The 24,751-nt window shown below is 47.2% G+C and overlaps 3 protein-coding genes across 10 annotated transcripts; 2 read left to right on the top strand and 1 right to left on the bottom strand.

Annotated features, from left to right (window-relative positions):
* The first annotated feature begins 11,470 nt into the window (after positions 1 to 11,470).
* Positions 11,471 to 15,580, top strand: LOC119298937 (15-cis-zeta-carotene isomerase, chloroplastic-like). The gene is made up of 4 exons (XM_037576243.1): positions 11,471 to 11,896; positions 14,325 to 14,471; positions 14,562 to 14,771; positions 14,899 to 15,580. The coding sequence occupies exons 1-4, from the start codon at positions 11,486 to 11,488 to the stop codon at positions 15,232 to 15,234; spliced, it is 1,104 nt and encodes a 367-aa protein (XP_037432140.1). The 5' UTR covers positions 11,471 to 11,485; the 3' UTR covers positions 15,235 to 15,580.
* Positions 15,581 to 17,415: 1,835 nt separating this feature from the next.
* Positions 17,416 to 19,840, top strand: LOC119298938 (p21-activated protein kinase-interacting protein 1-like). Its single transcript, XM_037576244.1, has 3 exons — positions 17,416 to 18,161; positions 18,950 to 19,241; positions 19,440 to 19,840. Coding segments are annotated over exons 1-3 (972 nt in total). The 5' UTR covers positions 17,416 to 17,483; the 3' UTR covers positions 19,442 to 19,840.
* A 276-nt stretch (positions 19,841 to 20,116) lies between these two features.
* LOC119298935 (cytochrome P450 72A14-like) lies at positions 20,117 to 24,745 on the bottom strand. Of its 8 annotated transcripts, XM_037576242.1 has the most exons (8): positions 24,539 to 24,745; positions 23,931 to 24,443; positions 23,692 to 23,808; positions 23,113 to 23,154; positions 21,908 to 22,985; positions 21,558 to 21,781; positions 21,182 to 21,426; positions 20,117 to 21,094 (listed from the first exon to the last, which is right to left on the bottom strand). In XM_037576242.1, the coding sequence occupies exons 5-8, from the start codon at positions 22,200 to 22,202 to the stop codon at positions 20,275 to 20,277; spliced, it is 1,584 nt and encodes a 527-aa protein (XP_037432139.1). In that variant the 5' UTR covers positions 22,203 to 22,985; positions 23,113 to 23,154; positions 23,692 to 23,808; positions 23,931 to 24,443; positions 24,539 to 24,745; the 3' UTR covers positions 20,117 to 20,274. The 8 variants fall into 8 exon arrangements, with proteins under 8 accessions (XP_037432139.1, XP_037432137.1, XP_037432136.1 ...); XM_037576240.1 differs by having other exon boundaries at positions 23,113 to 23,808; XM_037576239.1 differs by having other exon boundaries at positions 21,908 to 23,154; positions 23,352 to 23,808.
* Positions 24,746 to 24,751: the final 6 nt, after the last annotated feature.

The raw sequence follows: 24,751 nt of genomic DNA, 5'->3' as shown, positions 1-24,751 counted from the left end.
CCCCCACCCCTAGGGTTTCAACCCTAGGCGCATGGGGTGGGCCTAGGGGGGCGCACCAGCCCACTATGGGCTGGTTCCCCTCCCCACTTTGGCCCATGGGGCCCTCCGGGATGGGTGGCCCCACCCGGTGGACCCCCGGGACCCTTCCGGTGGTCCCGGTACAATACCGGTGACCCCGAAACTTATCCCAATGGCCAAAACAGCACTTCCTATATATAATTCTTTACCTCCGGACCATTCCGAAACTCCTCGTGACGTCCGAGATCTCATCTGGGACTCCGAACAACATTCGGGTCACTGCATATACATATCTTCACAACCCTAGCGTCACCGAACCTTAAGTGTGTAGACCCTACGGGTTCGGGAGACATGTAGACATGACCGAGATCGCTCTCTGGTCAATAACCAACAGCGGGATCTGGATACCCATGTTGGCTCCCACATGCTCCTCGATGATCTCATCGGATGAACCACTATGTCGAGGATTCAAGCAACCCCGTATACAATTCCCTTCGTCAATCGGTATGTTACTTGCCCGAGATCTGATCGTCGGTATCCCAATACCTCGTTCAATCTCGTTACCGGCAAGTCACTTTACACGTACCGTAATGCATGATCCCGTGACCAGACACTTGGTCACTTTGAGCTCATTATGATGATGCATTACCGAGTGGGCCCAGTGATACCTCTCCGTCATACAGAGTGACAAATCCCAGTCTTGATCCGTGTCAACCCAACAGACACTTTCGGAGATACCCGTAGTATACCTTTATAGTCACCCAGTTACGTTGTGACGTTTGGCACACCCAAAGCACTCCTACGGTATCCGGGAGTTACACGATCTTGTTGGGTTTCGTAGTAATTTCAAAAAATTTCCTACGCACACGCAAGATCATGGTGATGCATAGCAACGAGAGGGGAGAGTGTTGTCTACGTACCCACGCAGACCGACTGCGGAAGCGTTGACGCAACGTAGAGGAAGTAGTCGTACGTCTTCCCGATCCGACCGATCCAAGCACCGTTACTCCGGCACCTCCACGTACAGCTCGATGACGATCCCCGAGCTCCGATCCAGCAAAGCGTCGGGGAGGAGTTCCGTCAGCACGACGGCATGGTGACGATCTTGATGTTCTACCGACGCAGGGCTTCGCCTAAGCACTACAACGATATGACCGAGGTGGAATATGGTGGCAGGGGGCACCGCACACGGCTAAGGAACGATCTCAAGGATCAACTTGTGTGTCTAGAGGTGCCCCCTGCCTCCATATATAAAGGAGCCAAGGGGGAGGGGGCCGCCGGCCAGGAGGAGGGCGCAGGAGGAGTCCTACTCCTTCCGGGAGTAGGACTCCCCCCCCCCCAATCCTAGTTGGACTAGGATTCCCCGAGGGGGAAAGAGAGAGAGGGGGGCGGCCACCTCTCCTAGTCCTAATAGGACTAGGGGAGAGGGGAGGCGCGCGGCCATCTTGGGCTGCCCCTTTCTCCTTTCCACTAAAGCCCACTAAGGCCCATATGGCTCCCGGGGGGTTCCGGTAACCTCCCGGTACCGGAACACTTCCGATGTCCAAATATAGGCTTCCAATATATCAATCTTTATGTCTCGACCATTTCGAGACTCCTCGTCATGTCCGTGATCACATCCGGGACTCCGAACTAACTTCGGTACATCAAAATGCATAAACTCATAATAACTATCATCGTAACGTTAAGCGTGCGGACCCTACGATTCGAGAATAATGTAGACATGACTGAGACACATCTCCGGTCAATAACCAATAGCGGGACCTGGATGCCCATATTGGCTCCTACATATTCAACGAAGATCTTTATCGGTCAGACCGCATAACAACATACGTTGTTCCCTTTGTCATCGGTATGTTACTTGCCCGAGATTCGATCGTCGGTATCCAATACCTAGTTCAATCTCGTTACCGGCAAGTCTCTTTACTCGTTCCATAATTCATCATCCCGCAACTAATTCATTAGTTGCAATGCTTGCAAGGCTTATGTGATGTGCATTACCGAGAGGGCCCAGAGATACCTCTCCGACAATCAGAGTGACAAATCCTAATCTCGAAATACGCCAACCCAACATGTACCTTTGGAGACACCTGTAGAGCTCCTTTATAATCACCCAGTTATGTTGTGACGTTTGGTAGCACACAAAGTGTTCCTCCGGCACACGGGAGTTACATAATCTCATAGTCAGAGGAACATGTATAAGTCATGAAGAAAGCAATAGCAACATACTAAACGATCGGGTGCTAAGCTAATGGAATGGGTCATGTCAATCACATCATTCTCCTAATGATGTGATCCCGTTAATCAAATAACAACTCTTTTGTTTATGGTTAGGAAACATAACCATCTTCGATTAACGAGCTAGTCAAGTAGAGGCATACTAGTGACACTTTGTTTTGTCTATGTATTCACACAAGTATTATGTTTCCGGTTAATACAATTCTAGCATGAATAATAAACATTTATCAAGATATAAGGAAATAAATAATAACTTTATTATTGCCTCTAGGGCATATTTCCTTCAGTCTCCCACTTGCACTAGAGTCAATAATCTAGTTCACATCGCCATGTGATTTAACAGCAATAGTTCACATCACCATGTGATTAACACCCATAGTTCACATCGATATGTGATCAACACCCAAAGGGTTTACTAGAATCAGTAATCTAGTTCACATCGCTATGTGATTAACACCCAAAGAGTACTAAGGTGTGATCATGTTTTGCTTGTGAGATAATTTTAGTCAACGGGTCTGTCACATTCAGATCCGTAAGTATTTTGCGAATTTCTATGTCAACAATGCTCTGCACGGAGCTACTCTAGCTTATTGCTCCCACTTTCAATATGTATCTAGATCGAGACTTAGAGTCATCTAGATTAGTGTCAAAACTTGCATCGGCGTAACCCTTTACGACGAACCTTTTTTTCACTTCCATAATCGAGAAACATATCCTTATTCCACTAAGGATAATTTTGACCGCTGTCCAGTGATCTACTCCTAGATCACTATCGTACTCCCTTGCCAAACTCAGTGGTAGGGCATACAATAGATCTGGTACACAGCATGGCATACTTTATAGAACCTATGGCTGAGGCATAGGGAATGACTTTCATTCTATTTCTATCTTATGCCGTGGTCGGGCTTTGAGTCTTACTCAATTTCACACCTGCAACACAGGCAAGAACTCTTTCTTTGACTGTTCCATTTTGAACTACTTCAAAATCTTGTCAAGGTATGTACTCATTGAAAAACTTATCAAGTGTCTTGATCTATCTCTATAGATCTTGATGCTCAATATGTAAGCAGCTTTACCGAGGTCTTTCTTTGAAAAACTCCTTTCAAATATTCCTTTATGCTTTCCAGAAAATTATACATTATTTCCGATCAACAATATGTTGTTCACATATACTTATCAGAAATGTTGTAGTGCTCCCACTCACTTTCTTGTAAATACAGTCTTCACCGCAAGTCTGTATAAAACTATATGCTTTGATCAACTTATCAAAGCGTATATTCCAACTCCGAGATTCTTGCACCAGTCCATAGATGGATCGCTGGAGCTTGCATATTTAGTTAACACCTTTAGGATCGACAAAACCTTCTAGTTGCATCGTATACAACTCTTCTTTAGTAAATCCATTAAGGAATGCAGTTTTGTTTATCCATTTGCCAGATTTCATAAAATGCGGCAATTTCTAACATGATTCAGACAGACTTAAGCATAGATACGAGTGAGAAAATCTCATCATAGTCAACACCTTGAACTTTGTCGAAAACCTTTTGCGACAATTCTAGCTTTGTAGATAGTAACACTACTATCAGCGTCCGTCTTCCTCTTGAAGATCCATTTATTTTCTATGGCTTGCCGATCATTGGGCAAGTCAACCAAAGTCCATACTTTGTTCTCATACATGGATCATATCTCAGATTTCATGGCCTCAAACCATTTCGCGGAATCTGGGCTCATCATCGCTTCCTCATAGTTCGCAAGTTCGTCATGGTCTAGTAACATGACTTCCAGAACAGGATTACCGTACCACTCTGGTGCGGATCTCACTCTGGTTTACCTACGAGATTTGGTAGTAACTTGATCTGAAGTTACATGATCATCATCATTAGCTTCCTCACTAATTGGTGTAGTAGTCACAGGAACAGATTTCTGTGATGAACTACTTTCCAATAAGGGAGCAGGTACAGTTACCTCATCAAGTTCTACTTTCCTCCCACTCACTTCTTTTGAGAGAAACTCCTTCTCTAGAAAAACTCCAAATTTAGCAACAAAAGTCTTGCCTTCGGATTTGTGATAAAAGGTGTACCCAACAGTCTCCTTTGGGTATCCTATGAAGACATATTTCTCCGATTTGGGTTTGAGCTTATTAGGATGAAACTTTTTCATATATAAGCATCACAACCCCAAACTTTAAGAAACGACAACTTTGGTTTCTTGCCAAACCACAGTTTAGATTGTTGTCGTCTCAACGGACTTAGATGGTGCCCTATTTAACGTGAATGCAGCTGTCTCTAATGCATAACCCCAAAACGATAGTGGTAGATCGGTAAGAGACATCATAGACCGCACTATATCTAATAAAGTACGGTTATGATGTTCGGACACACCATTACACTATGGTGTTCCAGGTGGCGTGAGTAGTGAAACTATTTCATATTGTTTTAATTTAAGACCAAACTCATAACTCAAATGTTTTACCTCTGCGATCATATCGTAGAAACTTTTATTTTCTTGTCACGATGATTTTCCACTTCACTCTGAAATTCTTTGAACTTTTCAAATGTTTCAGACTTATGTTTCTTCAAGCAGATATACCCATATCTGCTCAAATCACATGTGAAGGTCAGAAAATAACGATACCCGCCGCGAGCTTCAACACTCATCGGATCGCATACATCAGTATGTATTATTTCCAATAAGTCAGTTGCTCGCTCCATTGTTCCGGAGAACGGAGTCTTTAGTCATCTTGCCCATAAGGCATGGTTCGCAAGCACCAAGTGATTCATAATCAAGTGATTTCAAAATCCCATCAGCATGGAGTTTCTTCATGTGCTTTACACCAATATGACCTAAACGGCAGTGCTACAAATAAGTTGCACTATCATTATTAACTTTGCATCTTTTGGTTTCAATATTATGATTATGTGTATCACTACGATCGAGATCCAATGAACTATTTTCATTGGGTGTGTAACCATATAAGGTTTTATTCATGTAAACAGAATAACAATTTATTCTCTTACTTAAATGAATAACCGTATTACAATAAACATGATCAAATCATATTCATGCTTAACGCAAACACCAAATAACACTTATTCAGGTTCAACACTAATCCCGAAAGTATAGGGAGTGTGCGATGATGATCATATCAATCTTGGAACCACTTCCAACATACATCGTCACTTCACCCTTAACTAGTCTCTGTTTATTCTGCAACTCCCGTTTCGAGTTACTGATCTTAGCAACTAAACTAGTATCAAATACTGAGGGGTTGCTATAAACACTAGTAAAGTACACATCAATAACATGTATATCAAATATACTTATGTTCACTTTGCCATCCTTCTTATCTGCCAATCACTTGGGGTAGTTCCGCTTCCAGTGACCAGTCCCTTTGCAGTAGAAACACTTAGTCTCAGGCTTTAGGACCAGACTTGGGCTTCTTCACTTGAGCAGCAACTTGCTTGCCGTTCTTCTTGAAGTTCCCCTTCTTCCCTTTGCCTTTTTCTTGAAACTAGTGACCTTGTCAACCATCAACACTTGATGCTCTTTCTTGATTTCTACCTTCATCGATTTCATCATCATGAAAAGCTCGGGATTCGTTTCCGTCATCCCTTGCATACTATAGTTCATCACGAAGTTCTACTAACTCGGTGATGGTGACTAGAGAATTCTGTCAATCACTATCTTATCTGGAAGATTAACTCCCACTTGATTCAAACGATTGTAGTACCCAGACAATCTGAGCACATGCTCACTAGTTGAGCGATTCTCCTCCATCTTTTAGCTATAGAACTTGTTGGAGACTTCATATCTCTCAACTCGGGTATTTGCTTGAAACTTCAACTCCTGGAACATCTCATATGGTCCATGACGTTCAAAACGTCTTTGAAGTCCCGATTCTAAGCCGTTAAGCATGGTGCACTAAACTATCAAGTAGTCATCATATTTAGCTAGCCAAACGTTCATAACGTCAGCATCTGCTCCTGCAATAGGTCTATCACCTAGCGGTGCATCAAGGACATAATTCCTATGTGCAGCAATGAGGATAAACCTCAGATCACGAATCCAATCCGCATCATTGCTACTAACATCTTTCAACACAATTTTTCTCTAGGAACATATCAAAATAAACATATGAAAGCAATAACGCGAGCTATTGATCTACAACATAATTTGCAAAATACTACCAGGACTAAGTTCATGATAAATTTAAGTTCAATTAATCAAATTACTTAAGAACTCCCACTTAGATAGACATCCCTCTAATCCTCTAAGTGATCATGTGATCCAAATCAACTAAACCATAACCGATCATCACGTGAGATGGAGTAGTTTTCAATGGTGAACATCGTTATGTTGATCATATCTACTATATGATTCACGCTCGACCTTTCGGTCTCCGTGTTCCGAGGCCATATCTGCATATGCTAGGCTCGTCAAGTTTAACCTGGGTATTCTGCGTGTGCAAAAACTGGCTTGCACCCGTTGTAGATGGACGTAGAGCTTATCACACCCGATCATCACGTGGTGTCTGGGCACGACAAACTTTGGCAACGGTGCATACTCAGGGAGAACACTTCTTGATAATTTAGTGAGAGATCATCTTATAATGCTACCGTCAATCAAAGCAAGATAAGATGCATAAAAAGATAAACATCACATGCAATCAATATAAGTGATATGATATGGCCATCATCATCTTGTGCCTGTGATCTCCATCTCCGAAGCACCGTCATGATCACCATTGTCACCGGCGCGACACCTTGATCTCCATCGTAGCATCGTTGTCGTCTCGCCAAACTTATGCTTCTACGACTATCACTACCGTTTAGTAATAAAGTAAAGCATTACATCGCGATTGCATTGCATACAATAAAGCGACAACCATATGGCTCCTGCCAGTTGCCGATAACTCGGTTACAAAACATGATCATCTCATACAATAAAATTTAGCATCATGTCTTGGCCATATCACATCACAACATGCCCTGCAAAAACAAGTTAGACGTCCTCTACTTTGTTGTTGCAAGTTTTACGTGGCTGCTACGGGCTTAAGTAAGAACCAATCTCACCTACGCATCAAAACCACAATGATAGTTTGTCAAATAGACTCCGTTTTAACCTTCGCAAGGACCGGACGTAGCCATACTTGGTTCAACTAAAGTTGGAGAGACAGTCGCCCGCAAGCCACCTATGTGCAAAGCACGTCGGGGGAACCGGTCTCGCGTAAGCGTACGCGTAATGTTGGTCCGGGTTGTCTCGTCCAACAATGCCGCCGAACCAAAGTATGACATGCTGGTAGGCAGTATGACTTATATCACCCACAACTCACTTGTGTTCTACTCGTGCATATAACATCAACATATAAAACCTAGGCTCGGATGCCACTGTTGGGTTTCGTAGTAATTTCAAAAAAATTCCTACGCACACGCAAGATCATGGTGATGCATAGCAACGAGAGGGGAGAGTGTTGTCTACGTACCCACGCAGACCGACTGCGGAAGTGTTGACGCAACGTAGAGGAAGTAGTCGTACGTCTTCCCGATCCGACCGATCCAAGCACCGTTACTCCGGCATCTCCGAGTTCTTAGCACACGTACAACTCGAAGACGATCCCCGGGCTCCGATCCAGCAAAGCGTCGGGGAGGAGTTCCGTCAGCATGACGGTGTGGTGACGATCTTGATGTTCTACCGACGCAGGGCTTCGCCTAAGCACTACAACGATATGACCGAGGTGGAATATGGTGGCAGGGGGCACCGCACACGGCTAAGGAACGCTCTCAAGGATCAACTTGTGTGTCTAGAGGTGCCCCCTGCCTCCGTATATAAAGGAGCCAAGGGGGAGGGGGCCGCTGGCCAGGAGAAGGGCGCAGGAGGAGTCCTACTCCTTCCGGGAGTAGGACTCCCCCCCCCCCCAATCCTAGTTGGACTAGGATTCCCCGAGGGGGAAAGAGAGAGAGGGGGGCCGACCACCTCTCCTAGTCCTAATAGGACTAGGGGAGGGGGGAGGCGCCCGGCCATCTTGGGATGCCCCTTTCTCCTTTCCACTAAAGCCCATTAAGGCCCATATGGCTCCCGGGGGGTTCCGGTAACCTCCCGGTACTCCGGTAAAATCCCGATTTCACCCGGAACACTTCCGATGTCCAAATATAGGCTTCCAATATATCAATCTTTATGTCTCGACCATTTTGAGACTCCTCGTCATGTCCGTGATCACATCCGGGACTCCGAACTAACTTCGGTACATCAAAATGCATAAACTCATAATAACTGTCATCGTAACGTTAAGCATGCGGACCCTACAGTTCGAGAATAATGTAGACATGACTGAGACACATCTCCGGTCAATAACCAATAGCGGGACCTGGATGCCCATATTGGCTCCTACATATTCAACGAAGATCTTTATCGGTCAGACCGCATAACAACATACGTTGTTCCCTTTGTCATCGGTATGTTACTTGCCCGAGATTCGATCGTCGGTATCCAATACCTAGTTCAATCTCATTATTGGCAAGTCTCTTTACTCGTTCCGTAATTCATCATCCCGCAACTAACTCATTAGTTGCAATGCTTGCAAGGCTTATGTGATGTGCATTACCGAGAGGGCCCAGAGATACCTCTCCGACAATCGGAGTGACAAATCCTAATCTCAAAATACGCCAACCCAACATGTACCTTTGGAGACACCTGTAGAGCTCCTTTATAATCACCCAGTTACGTTGTGACGTTTGGTAGCACATAAAGTGTTCCTCCGGCACACGGAAGTTACATAATCTCATAGTCATAGGAACATGTATAAGTCATGAAGAAAGCAATAGCAACATACTAAACGATCGGGTGCTAAGCTAATGGAATGGGTCATGTCAATCACATCATTCTCCTAATGATGTGATCCCGTTAATCAAATAACAACTCTTTTGTTTATGGTTAGGAAACATAACCATCTTCGATTAACGAGCTAGTCAAGTAGAGGCATACTAGTGACACTTTGTTTTGTCTATGTATTCACACAAGTATTATGTTTCTGGTTAATACAATTCTAGCATGAATAATAAACATTTATCATGATATAAGGAAATAAATAATAACTTTATTATTGCCTCTAGGGCATATTTCCTTCACATCTCATGGTCTAAGGAAAAGATACTTGACATTGGAAAACTCTAGCAAACGAACTATACGATCTTATGCTATGTTTAGGATTGGGTCTTGTCCATCACATCATTCTCCTAAAGATGTGATCTCGTTATCAATGACATCCAGTGTCCATAGTCAGGAAACCATGACTATCTGTTAATCAACGAGCTAGTCAACTAGAGGCTTACTAGGGACATGTTGGTGTCTTTTATTCACACATGTATTACGATTTCCGGATAACACAATTATAGCATGAATAAAGACAATTATCATGAACAAGGAAATATAATAATAATGCTTTATTATTGCCTCTAGGGCATATTTCCAACAAAGATAAGTGTCCGTACATGGATGTTGTGTGAGAGGGGACGTTGGTGAGTAGGAGGAGGAGCTCGTCGCCGGCTAGCCGCCACTGTTGCTAGCCCTGGGACCTGGGTGAGCAGCTGTTGGCAACACAACAGTCGCCTGGTGTGAGCATGGGAGTGAGGAAATACGTTGTGAGGGAAAGGATGGGGCCATCAAGGCACTAGGGTTGCTGGTTGCTTCTTAACTGGGCTGAGCGGGCTCTTACCTGGGCTGGAAAAGTATCCAAAATGTACTGGCGAAGTATCCTTAGAGTATCGTAATTGTTTTAAATCATTTATTCTCGGATACTCCAGCGATACGTATCGAGGGCATATCGGAGGAGTATCGGTATCAGATACGGTATTCGATACGGATTCGCTGGTCGGCTGAAGTATCCGTGCATTCGAGAGTTGTGCACTGTGCGCGCCGGGGGTGGAGGGGGCATCTAAACACATAGCCTGGTGATGCAAATATATTATCTAACCCAAAATTCTGGCTATGCCACTGATTATGCTGACTACCATCATCGGTCGTGTCGCATCGCTACAGACCAAAGGCGGTGGCCTTTGTCGGTCAGGGCAATCACCGTCGATGGACCACGCGGTGCATCCTCAATCTGTCTGTGAGGTGTGTACCTGACGCTGCACGAGCTGTCGGGGACAATGAGAATGTCAGTCGAGGAGCTGTACAAGGACGCCGTGCCCGAATTGACGGGGCCTGCACAAGCAATGGAGCATATGGTTTAATTCGATACAACGTGATAAAGGGCTTTTTAAATTAGCGGTAGAGTAACCTCGTGCTAAGACGTAAGTCATTGGATCCAAATCTGATAGAGTACTTTTTCTACTAAATTGATTCACTTTTTTCTTTGTTTTTGGAAACTTTCTCTATATTTGTAGAGAATTTTACGACTTAGTGCGGGATGGATGCATTTTTGGTCTGAACACTAAATGAAGCACGAAATGGAAATTACAAAAAAAATTAACGCCATGGAGAAGTTGCGCGCGCTCTGCACTGGCGAGAAGGGTGTCGCCAAGAGCAAGACGGCAACTACTCGCTTCAACCTCGCCTGGGGCCTTCTCGGCGCGGCTCTGACTCTAAGCTTCTCTTGGTGGGTGCTTGCGGCGTTGACCGGGCTATCCATGCTCGCTTTCACAGGCCTCTGAGAATATGCCAAGCTCGCCTTTATGTCAGCTCTGACTCTGATCTGGTTGTAATTCTTTTTTACCTTCAGTGTTCTACGTACTGCTGTGATTGTTGAATAGATTGAATTTTTTTTCGCAAAAAAACAAGTCCTTTTCACGCAATTTTTTCCTACATTTATGTAAAGATGTTGTTTATAAGACTCGAACGTGTGACATCGTGGTCACAAGAAAACAACTTTACCACTGCTCCAAAGATCCCCTTCGTCTTAAGGATGAGGTTGTATTCCTGCAAAAAAAAAAGACTCCTGACCATAACAAAAAACAGATTTTTAGAAAATATTTGAATTGTTTCTGAAGTTGAAAGCATGGACACATTCAAGAGTTGGGACTTGGGAGCCCCCTGATATTTCGCCGTCCGGACCGGACGCCGGCGCCACGCTCCAATACCGCATCCTCTGCTTCTCCTCCCACGGCCCTCCTCAAAGATGCCGCCACGGCTCTAGTCCAACCTCCCGCGCCCCACCGCCCCATTCCACTCCCCACCACCGCCCCAACCCCCAAGCTCGGGCCTTTCCGCCGCCCCCACCGCCCCGCCGGCCATGGCCTCCCACCTCCGCCTCCACCTCGCCGCGCCGCCGCCCCCTGCCCTCCGCCAGCAGCACCTCCCCCGCCTCCGCCTGCCGCGCCCGCCCAGACTGCCCCTCCTCAGCCTCCCGTCCCCGGCGGTGCCCTCCTCCCTGCGTCCCCGCGTCCTCTCCCCCGCCCCGGCCCGGGCGAGGGTCGGCGGCGCCGAGGCGGAGGACTCGGACGGCGAGGGGGATGCTGGTGGCCTCGTCGGGGAGGACTCGGCCGTGTTCCGGCTGGCCGACCAGCGGGTGGCCTCCTGGGCCTACTTCGCCGGGATACTCTCCGTGGTGCTCTACGGGCTCAACGTGCTCTGGATCGACCCCGCCACCGGGGTCGGCACCGGGTTCCTCGACGCCGTCGCCGCCCTCTCTGACAGCCCCGAGGTGCGTCTCCCCAGGAACCATTCCCTGCTACTCCCAGCCTGCCTATATTACATGGAGCAAATGATTCATTCACTCCGTTGAACTAAAACCACGACGAGTAATTTGGGACGGAGGGAGTAGTAGAGTGATACACTAATCAGAAGGGGATGGTTTGGTTTGGGTACCTTCTTGCCTCAAATACTGTGGTGTCTAAATTTCTAGAACAACCAACTACTGTACCTTGGTATTTTACTTACTTTTGAAATTGGAACCCTTTCTTTATTAAGTATTGATCAAAGTTACATTAGATAAAATGAGGGGATCGAACCAGCTCACTAGAAGGTTCTTCCATGATTCCATCCACTCACAACTACCATATATACATTCTAGCAATCTTAGCAAGTTCGCGAGCAACTGAATTTGCCTCCCTGTAGCTCACCTTGGTCCAAGGGGAGATTCCATATTTGATCATCTTGTTGCTTGCCTCCAAAGAGTGGTTTCGACTTCGAAGCTTCATCATTGAATGGCTTGACTTCGAAGCGTTCTAGCACAAGGTCCTGAGAAAATTTTCATGGCAATCCATATGCCCTTAGGCCGGCGACAAGCTTGTGCCGTGGCTACAGAATGCTGTAGAGCATGACTGGGCTGATAAGGTAAAGGGTGCACGCTCCCCTTATCTCTCCGATGATATGACACGTATGGCGTCTTCGGAACGACTGCCTCTTCGACAGAGTGGCCGGGGATGCAGAGTGGGTTGATTCAATCCTCATGGAAATGGAGGCCCGGGGGCAGTGGCGGTGCCAGGATAAAAGCATGTGTAGTCACTTCAAAATAGTGTACTCAAATGTACAAATTTTCATGTATTTTTGCATGATTTATACTTGCTATATGACGTTTATTCCAAAGAGCTGTGTAGTCAAGTGACTACACAGCCTATGTGTGGCTTCGCCACTGCCCGGGGGAGGTTGCCACAACAAGCTCGGCCATGTGATGTCTTTTCAGAAGCAGTAGGATAGGAGTAGTTTAGCTGTACGGCTCGTTTTGCGCTCTTCTTCTGCTTCTTTGCTCTTTCCTGGCTGTTTCTGTTTTTTAACTTCATTTCGGATGTAAGTTTGACGTCACCTGAATGTTTTCTTCTAGTGCAAACTGGTGCGCACTTACGTGCATATTCAAGAAAAAACATGAACCTTAGCAAACGCAGTCCTTTGGCCGTGGGCTTACTGTAGCAATTTTTAGTTCGATGTCACACGACAGTTTAGATCATCAGTGGTTTTCATTTTTTGACTAAAATCCAGTTCTCAACAAATTTCCTGAACGATGTCACGCCCTATATTTTAACAATAACCAGGTAAAACCTCTTTTGCTGATTAGTAAATGCATGCCTGGTATGAATTACACTTGCTTTGCTATATCTATGAGAAAATCACACTTTTTCCATATTAGTAAGACTAGTGTAAATCTAGTAAATGTACAACTAATGAATCAAAATAAATAGTCTGTATTTGTGAATCCAAATTGATTTGTAATAACATGCTTCTGTTGGTATTTTTTGGCTGCATTGAGCATTTGTAGTGAAATGCTTTTCAACATCAATCATATATACTCCCTCTTTCCATGTTTACAAGGCCTATTAATCTTGTTTAGGTTAAGATTGTTCAAGTTTTGACCAAGTTCATAGAAAAGATATCAATACCTATGGTACCTAATAAAAATATATTTCATGATAGATCCAGTGATATTGATTTCGTACTGTAGATGTTTGATATTTGTTTCTGGAAACTTGGTCAAACTTTAAAAGTTTTGACTTAAGACAAGATTAATAGGCCTGGTATAAATGGGAGGAGTGCTAAATTGCATTGCGTTGCAATCATTTATACGATCCGGTTCATTAGTCATTTCTTGCTATTTTTCTTTATATTCATTTTTTACTGCTTGGGTTGTTTTTATTGTTGCTTTGATGGCATCATGATCCATAAAAATACATTTAACATCACGTGTCTTCTAGGCATAGCCGGTCCCAAGCCCGGGTAAAGGAGGAGGGTTGTGATAGGCTTGGCGAGCCAACGTAAAAATTAGCCAGTCCCATAGGTATGAAACCCATTTGAGCGAGAATAGTACTAGGATGGGTGACCTCCTAGGAAGTCCTCGTGAAAGGGTTTCATATCTAAGGGTTGTGATAGGCTTGGCGAGCCAACGTAAAAACTAGCCAGTCTTTTGGGTATGAAACCCATTTGGGCGAGAGTAGTACTAGGATGGGTGACCTCCTGGGAAGTCCTCGTGAAAGGGTTTCATATCTAGCCTACCCCAACTTGTTTGGGATAAAAGGCTTCGTAAGTAAGTAAGTAACATCACGTATGGTAATATACTCTACCAGCCATTTCTTAGCTTGGCAATTAATTGTAATCATGTAGCTAGATACATAACTTTACCATCCGTCTCTCCATTGCAGGTTGTTTTGTTGCTCCTTACCCTCATCTTTGCTTTAGTCCATAGTGGCATGGCAAGCTTACGTGAAACTGGTGAGAAAATAATAGGCGAGCGAGCTTACCGCGTGCTGTTTGCTGGAATATCACTACCTCTGGCGCTTAGCACTATTGTGAGTATTTTGTATTTTCTTTTTTTCTTTTTCTTTTGTTAGATGGTAAGCCTTCCTGTATCTTAGAAAGTTGTCCTATATAACTTGCAGGTCTACTTCATAAATCATCGTTACGGTGGTGTTCAGCTGTGGGATGTTAAAGGCGTCTCAGGCGTCCATGAGCTTGTTTGGCTGTCGAATTTTGTCTCATTCTTGTTTCTGTATCCATCTACTTTCAATCTTTTAGAAGTGGCAGCTGTGGACAAGCCAAAATTACACATGTGGGAAACTGGAATAATGCGCATCACGAGACATCCACAGGTAGTTTCCTCAAGGCCATGCTAGCTTATATGGGCCATGAAATCTTGTGCTAGGAGTTTGAAGCTCCTTTTCTGTATTGTGCGTCATGTTAATACGTACTTTATCTAATCAACAGTTATCTTTTTAGTTTGTTGGGCAGGTAATCTGGTGCCTAGCTCACACGCTATGGATCGGCAACTCTGTTGCCGTCGCGGCCTCCGTCGGATTGATCGGTCACCATGCATTTGGCGTTTGGAACGGCGACAGGAGGCTTGCGTCACGCTACGGCGAAGCCTTTGATGTCCTGAAGAAGAGGACCAGCGTCGTGCCGTTCGCTGCGATCATTGATGGACGGCAGAAACTGCCTGATGATTATTACAAGGAGTTCATCCGGTTACCGTACATCACGATCGTGGCTCTGACCCTGGGCGCGTACTTTGCGCATCCGTTGATGCAGGCGGCCAGCTACCGGCTTCCCTGGTAACTAATGGTGAATGGCAGGTTGATGATGTATGTATGTCATTTTGTAGTGTTACGGAAACATGTCAGCCAGCCAACACAAACAAAAGAAATAGTGGTGCATTTGTAGTGTGTGTATGGTGCCCCATGAGCAAATGGATCAGCTCGCCGCACTTAGGATTGTAATACAACTACTGGCCTGTTTGTTCAGGCATTCATTTGTAAGTAAAAGAGGACTACGCACCAAAAGAAACAATTGTCCAGCTGATGCTGCAGTCTAAAGCTCAAGCCATGCTGCAGCTTGGGAAACATCCCATAAATTGTGCATGTACTCGATGGTTACCGAATCAACTGAAGTTCTATCTTTGCTCTGAGTCAGTTTTTCAAATGTATAGAAATACATATCAACACCTGGAACATCAAATTAGTTTCATTGCATACTTTATATAAAATATATCTTGTACTATGTATGTTTAATGTTGTAAATTTTGTCATATTTTTTTGATAAATTTGTTTTGAGGGAGGGAAAAAAAATTAGAACTTCAATTAATCTGGAATGGAGGGAGTAGAAGAACAAACAGTGCCGGCACACTGGACGTTGTTGGTACTGTTATCAGCACCCATTTGACCATTTGAGGGCATATACGATAATATTGTTGTATTTGTCTTCTAAAACGGAAACTTTGTTTCTGCCACTAGCTTTTACCCACTTTGCGTTGCCACTATATTTTTTATTTTTGCAAGAGAACTTCCAATTTATTCATCTTCAATCGTGGCAATACAACAAACACCAGAAATAACAAAAATTACATCCAGATAGATTCGTAGACCACCTAGGGACGACTACAAGCACTGAAGCGAGCCGAAGGCTCGTCGCTATCATCGCCCCTCCCTCGCCAGAGCTGTGGAAAACTTGTTGTAGTAGATAGTCGGGAAGTCGTCATGCTAATGCCCTACAGGATCAGCGCACCGGAAGAGCAACCACATGCATTGAAGAGTACCATAGATTGAAAGGATCCAACCTAAAAATATAAGAACGTAGACGAACTACAACTAGATCCAAGCAAATCCATCAAGGACAGACACGTCGGAGACACACCTCCACACAGCCACCGACAATGCTAGATGCACCATGGAACGAGGGGATAGACCGGGAGAACCTTATCTCATCTTTAGGGAGCCGTCACCGTCTTGTCTTCCCGAATAGGATGCAAATTATAACAAAGCTCGAAGGAGCATCTAAAAATGGAGCCTTCCCGCTGGCAAGGGCCGGGATCCATCGCACTTTTGCCACCTTTAGCTTTTGACAATGTATCTAAATGCCATTTTCGTAGCAAATGCAAGAAGAATCCTTTCACTTTGTCACTCTTAGCTTTTGACAATGTATCACAATTGCCACTTTATTTTTTCCGTTTTTTTTGCCACGGAATGATAATTGTGATGTATTGTCAAAATCTAAGAGTGGCAAAAGGGGAATGTCAAATTCTAAAGTGACATACACAAAGTGGACAAAAATTAGAGTGGCAAAAAACAAAGTTTTTTTCAAAACTTCTAAAATACCTTTTGTTTTTGGCCACATCCGCCCCACCAAATCATGGGCAGCCAAAATTTTGGCGGACGATTTGCCTGCGCAGTTCGCCATGGAGTTAGCGTGAAAACTGATGTTTATTTATCTATTCGGAAAAGATATAAGATGTTTCTGAAGTGTAAAATATCTTACTAATTTTTTTTTTATATAGATGTACAATTACTAAATGGAAAAGGTTTGTTTTAAACCGGCTGAAAACAGCGAGACGCAAGCCTCCTCCAGCGATCGACACGTGTCCCTGGTGGCCCCACGCGCCGCTATGGCGTTGTGTTGTGCTGCGTTGACCCTGTGGCGTGCCGCCGCTAGGACGCAGATCGAACGGCTAAACAGGGGGATGATTTCCTTAAGAAATCATCCGGCTGATTTGTAGCAGCGCCCTTACTAAATCCCGTATTAAATCAGCGTCAACTAATACAGGGCGGAGGGAGTATTATATTTCTCAGGAAAATCAACCAAAACCACAACTTCGCATAGTCCGAGTGGGGCCGGCCTGTCAGCGCCCGTACGTGGAGTTTCATCTCAGCCGTCCGTGCAACGCTCCTCGTGATTCGTGCAGCGATGGTGGCCATGTCCTGGCCCACAAGTCACCGCGAAACGACCAAACCCCAAACCCTTCTCCCCCTTCCTTCCCACCCTTCCGGCGGCGGCGCGTAGGCTCTCGCTCCCTCCCCTCCCCACCGTCTCCGATGGCCCTCGTCGCCGGCTCCTACGAGCGCTTCATCTGGGGCTTCTCCCTCAAGGCCCTGGCCGCCGCGCCCCCCTCCTCCGAGCCCCAGGCCCTCGCGCCGCTCTTCTCCTACCCGGCCCACGCGGGGCCCATCCGCTGCGTGGCGGCCGCGCCGCGGGCGGGGCTCGCGGCCTCCGGCGGCGCCGACGACTCCATCCGCCTCTACGACCTGCGCGCCGCCGCCGACCTCGGCCCGCTCCTCGACCCCTCCGCCGCCGTCTCCGCGCTCGCCTTCCACTCCATCGGCCCCGTGCCCCGCAACCTCCTCGCCGCCTCCGACGACGGCCTGCTCCACATCTACGACGCCGACGGCTTCGCGCTCCTCACCTCGCTCCGCGTCTTCCCGCGGGGTCGCGAGGCCGCCGACGCCCTCGCCGTGCACCCCTCGGGCCGGGTCGCGCTCGCCGTCGGCCGCGCCGGGGGCCTCTCCATGGTCAACCTCCTCCGCGGCCGCCGCAGCTTCACCTGCCGCCTCGAGCGCCCCGCCTCGGCCGTCGCGTACGCCCAGGACGCCGCCGGCGGTGACCGGTTCGTGATGGCCGCCGAGGAGAAGGTCACCGTGCATGACTCCGAGGACGCCAGGATCATCCATGAGATGCGCTGCGACAAGAGGGTTCTTGCCTTAGCTCCATCAAAGGTATTCACATTTGCTCCTGATAAACCACCTACATAGTTGTTAATCATGTCATGATAATAGATTTCTCTAGGAAAAAGAACATTGTCATAAGAGTGCTTATATCGCTTAATTTTACTAGTAGCTTCCTACCTACTGTAGGATTTAAAAGATTATGGCTGGTTAAGAGTGTACTTTGTATGGCTTGAGAAGTTCCTGAAAACTGTTACCCTGTCCATTGCAAATTTGGCAAACCTTTGGTCAACCATCTGACAGCCCATAATGCAAATTGTTTACCCTGTCCAATGCAAATCTGACCTTTGGTCAGCCATCTCACAGCCCATAAGACTCCTTGGTAGAACTTCATGTTGTGGTCTAGCTATCAGGACTCAGTTCTGTTTCCCCTTGTGAAGTCGGTGGATCTTCATATCATATACTTACTGTCATAACGCTTTAGCTTCACTTCCATTGCTTTTCTATTCTTTGTGCTATATAAATCTTTCTTCTAGAAATAGAAACACCACACGGATATGGGCGTATGCGTAATGTAACATTTTAGCTTCACTTCCGTTATATTCTTTTTGCTACAAATCTTTCTTCTAGAAGTAGAAACACCACACGAATATGGGCGTATGCTTAATGTCATAGCATTTTAGCTTCACTTCCATTGCTTTTATATTCTTTTTGCTACAAATCTTTCTTCTAGAAGTAGAAACACCACACGAATATGGGCATATGCTTACTGTCATAGCATTTTAGCTTCACTTCCATTGCTTTTATATATTGCCCACTTCTTTATCATGTATGTGCAGAATGGAGCTCTTTACACCGGAGGAGAGGATCGTGGTATTACTGCTTGGGATCTGTCGAGCGGCAAGGTTTCATCGCGCATCGAGGGCGCTCATTCAACTCGTGTAAAAGGGATTGTCATTTTCGATAACCAGAACAACGGATCTGAATCGAGCACTTTAGTTGCCTCGGCTTCATCTGATGGCATCATAAGGATCTGGGATGTTCGGATGATTGGAAGCGAGAAGCCTACTCCATTGGCAGAGGCCAACACAAAAGCAAGGCTAACATGCCTTGCTGGGACATCATTGAAATGTAAGTCCATGGAAGCTTCATCTATGCATACATAAAACAGAGCATATCATTGATTATTCTCAGAAAAATGAATCGTGATTGATGTTAAACCTGGTTTCATGAGTCATGTGTTGATACTTGAACAAAATGCCTTTTTTTTTCCATATGATCCTATTTGTCACTGGCATTTGTGTTCATTGGTGTCTCTTGATTCTGCAGGAGTTAATCAAGTGAGATGTTGAGTTTGAGTTAAACTATCTAAGAGAGGCTGGGCTACCAGTTTTGTGATGTTTAGTGTAGTCTATGTAGCGGGCTCTTACTGGTGATACGGACCGTGGAAACTCCAAGCTGGAAATCTTGAAGGCAGGCACTAGTTGGATGCATGGGAAATGTATGATATGAGAGCTAGTCATGGATTATACATCATCGTAGTTTGGCTTGAGGGCATGGACTGTTTAGATTAATGTCAAGGCGATTGCAAGATCCGGTTGTATCGATCACAAGTTTTCAGTGTGAACCATTTTGTTCTAATATTAAGCGTGCAGGTTGCCACAAATATGTAGCCCCCATGTATGAATTTCTACTCTCTTTTTTCCACCGTTCGATGATGTTCGCACCGACACCGAGTTTTCCAGTCATATACTGAATAATACTCGTACATGAACTGGTGTCTCACACTCAAACTGGAAACACTTGTCGACCTGATCATCACAACTTCACAAGAATGTTTTCAGTTGTAAAGATCTTTCTGTTCCTTTGGGGCAGGACATGTGGGTCGACTGATGAATATTTAGCTTGAGATGCTCATGCTAATACCAAGGATCTTGATGATATCCTAATATAAACTACTACTCACTCCACTAGTACAAAAAACTTAATATACTGGGGGAGTAGTATGATGGATGAAAACAATCTATTTGAGGATCACCTCTGATAACAATCTCTTAAACAAAACCCACAGAAAACAAACAAATACATGTTGAGATTTATAACTAGCTCTCATTATCTCTCTTGGTTTACAATATGCTGAGATTTATTTTAAGACATGTTGCGGCTAGAGTTTCTTGAGCATGATGGGCGCGCCATGATCAGGCTGCAGGGTAGAGACCGGGAATGGGGCGTGCCTGTAGGACGGCGACAGCCCGAACTGGAAGCGCTGCAGTATCCTGCTCAGCGCCATCTTGGCCTCGATGAGCGCGAAGTTCTGGCCGACGCAGACCCGTGGGCCCCACCCGAACGGGAAGAACGCCGGCGACGACGAGCTCCCGGACGCCTTGGAGACGCCCTCGGCGAACCTCTCCGGCCTGAACTCGTCGGCGTCCTCTCCCCAGACGTCCGGGTCGTGGTGGAGGAACACGATGGGCAGCGAGAGGATCACCCCCGGCGGGTACCTGACGCCGCCCAGCTCCACCTCCGTGTACGTCTGCCGGTCGAACTGGATCACCGGCGGGTACAGCCTGAGCACCTCGTGCAGCACCATGGCCACCACCTTGAGCTGGTTTATGCCGTCCAGGTCCGGCTGGTCCTTGTCCCCGAAGACGCGCAGGACCTCCTCCCTCGCCCGGTCCTGCCACTCGGGGTGCATGCTCAGCGCGACCAGCGTCCAGGTGAGAAGCACGGCGGTGGTGTCCATTCCGGCGAAGTAGAAGAGCTTGAGCTCCCCGATGATGTCGTCCATGGTCATGATGGGCTTGGTGCTCCCGGCTTCCTTGGTCTCCGCGGCGTTGCACTCCATCAGCACGCCCAGCAGGTCATCGTTGCTGGCGCTGCCTTCTCTCATGGCCATCTCCCTCTTGCCGATTATGCCTTTGAGCAGCGACTCGACCTCGCGCGCGTTCGCCTTCACCCGTCTGTTGAGCTGCATTGGTAAGAACCTACTCAAGGAAAAAAGAGCAATAATCACAAGCGGGTAATGTGCAAAAGTGACCAGAGAGAGACCAAGAGTCTAACGGGAGACTCACTTGAAACCTGGGAGGTATAGGGTGTTGAGCATCTTCACCACATTCTGGGCCTGCTCCGACTGTATCTGGAAAATCCTCCTCCCTTCGCTGAAGCTGCTGCCGAACGCCGCGCGGGAGATCACGTCGCCGGTGAGGTTCTGGAACTCCGGCCACACGTCAATCTCCTTGGCCTCATCGGATCCCACATGATCCTCCCACCTAGCTACCAGCTCATTGCAGCAGGCAACGAAAGCGGGCATCATTTTCTGCATCACAAGTTCACAACCAAAGGCAAATTCAACATTATTCAGACAAGCGAGCAAGCGGCGCCTTGGAGTTGCATGTTCTGACATGAAGAAGAAGAAACGATCGCGCGTGGTTTGGTTTTCGCGCTTGCCTTGAGTTTCTCAAGATGAAATGCGGGGTTGATGATCTTCCGGTGAGCGGCCCATTTCTCGCCGTCGTGGCTCACCAGCCCGTTGGCCAGCCGCCTGACGATGCCATTGCTGAACTTGCGCTTCCGGAAGTGCCCGGACTTGTTGGCTAGTATCTCCCGCACCAGTTTAGGATCGTTCACGATCACCCTCGGCGTCGGGCCGAACCAGGTCACGGAGATCTTCCCTGCAATTTTTTAGCTTTCTAGAGTTTCAGACACGCAAGTCTGAACAAGTGACCATCACAGCCATGTTCACTAATAACTTCTTTAATATGCAAAAAAAAATGTAATGATGGATTTAATTTATTTACCGTGCTCCTTGATCACGCTGTGGTACAGAGGGGCCACCCGCGCTGTGATATCGTGCGACGGCGGCAGCATGGGCTCCGACCGGGCCACGGCGACCAGCCGGGAAAACTCCTGCAGATCGCCGAACGGGAAGCGGTACGCCCTGCCGCCGAGGCCCTGAGCCCGGAGCGCTCGGCCCAGCCTCCGCGGGGTGACCCAGGCCAGCTCCAGCACCCTCCAGGCCCACCACAGAGCCACGAGCGCCGCAAGCGAGAGCAACAAGCTCCATTGTTGCGACAGCACAGCTCCGATCGCCATGGCTGATCCGAGCTCTGAAGCCTAGCTCACAGTTTGGTGTTGGGCATGGAATGCAAGAGGTGAGTGCTAGGAGGGAAGCTATGCTATGCAGAGAGGGAAGCCACTTATATATAATAAGCAGCAAACTCCTATGGATGTTATGATACTGTTTTGATGGAGTAACCAAAGCTGAATGGTGTTGATTTTGCTGACAAGCTTCTGCCATCAGTGCGTACGTATGTATCTAGTTGTCGGTGCAGGGAAACAAGGAGAAAGAAACAGAATGAAGAGTTTTGCAGCACTGAATGGAGGCAGTTATTTACCTTGGAGGAGGTCCTAATTACCATCTTCCGCAGTCCTGGACCGTACCTGGCTAGGGACTCGAGGGTGATCAGCTTCTGCTCAGCATGGTGTGACTGCAATTGTGTAATGGTTGGCTGGTGAAGTGTAAGGGAATAGATGGACACAGGGTTCGATCTACACTCTCTGTTGCAGTAGCAGGTTACAGTTCATCGGTACACGAATGGAGGAAGCACTCTCGAGAGGAGCCGAGGAGGAAGAAAGGTAAAAGGGGAAGTTGGCGTTGACTTGAACGACGTGGGGGTAGTAGCTGTGGGCGATGGCGACCGAGTTGAAGGAGATGCTGAAGTAGTCGTTGAAGCTGTCGACGGAGCCTTGCACGAAGCCGGCAACAACAGCGACGACACCCCACCTTCCTTGGAAATGTCCTTGATTGTAGCAGGAAGAGGACACCATACCACCCATGCCCGGTGCGCTCATGCTGATTACCATTGCCATTAGAATCTGCGACAGTTGAATATCAGAAGTCTGCCTTGTGACCCTCCCAGGATCGCATGACTTATGCACATCACCGGTAGGGTATTCGGTCGAAACGGCAACTGGAGCACTGGGAAGATCACATGAGTAATACCACCGTGGACACCCCTCGATTGTAGCTTGTATGTCTTCACGCCTGCAGGCATCCACATCAGGTTCAGGGAATGGCCAGTGCTGCTCACCCAACAGAGAAATAGAGTTGTCCAGCTTGCGATAAACAATAAGTGAGCGTAGAGCGACAAGCTTGCTGCATTATGAGCACCAATAGCTCGAATGCGCTCTCAATCCCATAGCTATTCTGCAGTTGCTGAGAAAGTAAGCGTGTCAGTGCACCTGCTGGTGTACTGAAAGCCGCCCACCCGAGACTGGCCAGTAACATTATCATCAGACACTTCTTTAGTTCCAGGAGCCCATAGCCTCTCAAACCGAACAAAGAAACGCCAATGACTATAGTTCCCAGAGGCACTGACTGCACATGAATTCAGATATGTAATGCACGTCTCCAACTCAATCAGTATCAACAAACTTCCCTCTGGTTTGGAGCCCAAAGCATGGACAATTGTTGCTCTTAAATTCTTTGAACTCCACTGTACTAGGCTGCCCTGCCCTCTTGTGAACAGTACGAATAAGATCTCCGATGGAATGCGCAAATAATTGAACCACCACCACGTACCTTGCAGGAGAACATGCCCCTGAGTACTGACATTGTCGTGATCCGCAGTGTCTCTGGCCTTTTTTTAGGCTTAGGAAAACTACCTGCAGCAGCATGTTCAGAAAACTTCCAATGCCCCTGATCAAGAACAGTTGTAAACTGATGCTCAATAGGTTCCCATGAACAAACAACATTAACGGTGATAGTCACCAGTAAAGCAAAATTGTCAATAGTAGAATAGTATTAATCCGGAAGCTCACACTTGGGTAATTCTGGCCACACTGGTACTGCTCGGCCATTGCTTGAAAACGATGGCCTAGACGTGGGGCGGCGGGCTGATGTTGGCTGTCACGGGGATGTTGAGGCCGTGGAACCTGTCGTGGTGACCACAGGTGGCTACACCGATGGCCGCCGTGGTGTTGCAGAGGACGATGGCGAGCTCGGGGCCGAGCGCAGTTGTGGTGTTGCGAACCTCCGCTGCGACGGTGGCGGCGTCATGGGCTTGGTCGACGGCATCGACCTGGGTCGAGCACTCCGTCGAACAGGTGACGGGCACCATCGGGACGCACACCGGGGTTGCATTGCATCATGGATCTCAAACTTGCGAGCGAATCTTTGGGTGGCTGTCGAAGAATTCAGCAAGATCGACCTCGGGAAAAGGCTCCCTCGCATCGGAACCACCACAGGACGCAATGTTCATCACCGGGTGCTGCCCCAGCTCCACTGGACACCACGCAGAGACAGCTGCTCGGACAAGATGCTATGCACGCTACCTGAAACGATGGAAGTAACATTAGACAAGACCGAAGTTCAGAATTGCCATGGATAGGGGCGCGGCGAGCGCGAGCGCGCGGGTGCCGGAGCCGACCAAGTCAAGGCGGCAGCGCTGGACACGTAGCCAGAGCACTGGCACTTGAGCAGAGTGAGGTCGGCGAGACTGGGGCACGCGGCGACGGCGCCGCCGACCGCGAGGCCGTCCAGAGACGCGCCGGAGATCTCCAGCACGCGAAGCCGCTCCGGGAGGCGCGCCAAGGAGGAGAAGGGGCAGCAACAGGCCGCCCTTGTGTGGGTGGTGTGGTTG

Source organism: Triticum dicoccoides, chromosome 5A, assembly GCF_002162155.2.
Source record: "Triticum dicoccoides isolate Atlit2015 ecotype Zavitan chromosome 5A, WEW_v2.0, whole genome shotgun sequence".
Lineage (NCBI taxonomy): Eukaryota > Viridiplantae > Streptophyta > Magnoliopsida > Poales > Poaceae > Triticum > Triticum dicoccoides.
Note: the sequence above shows the minus strand (reverse complement) of the source record. Positions and strands in the feature narration are given on the sequence as shown.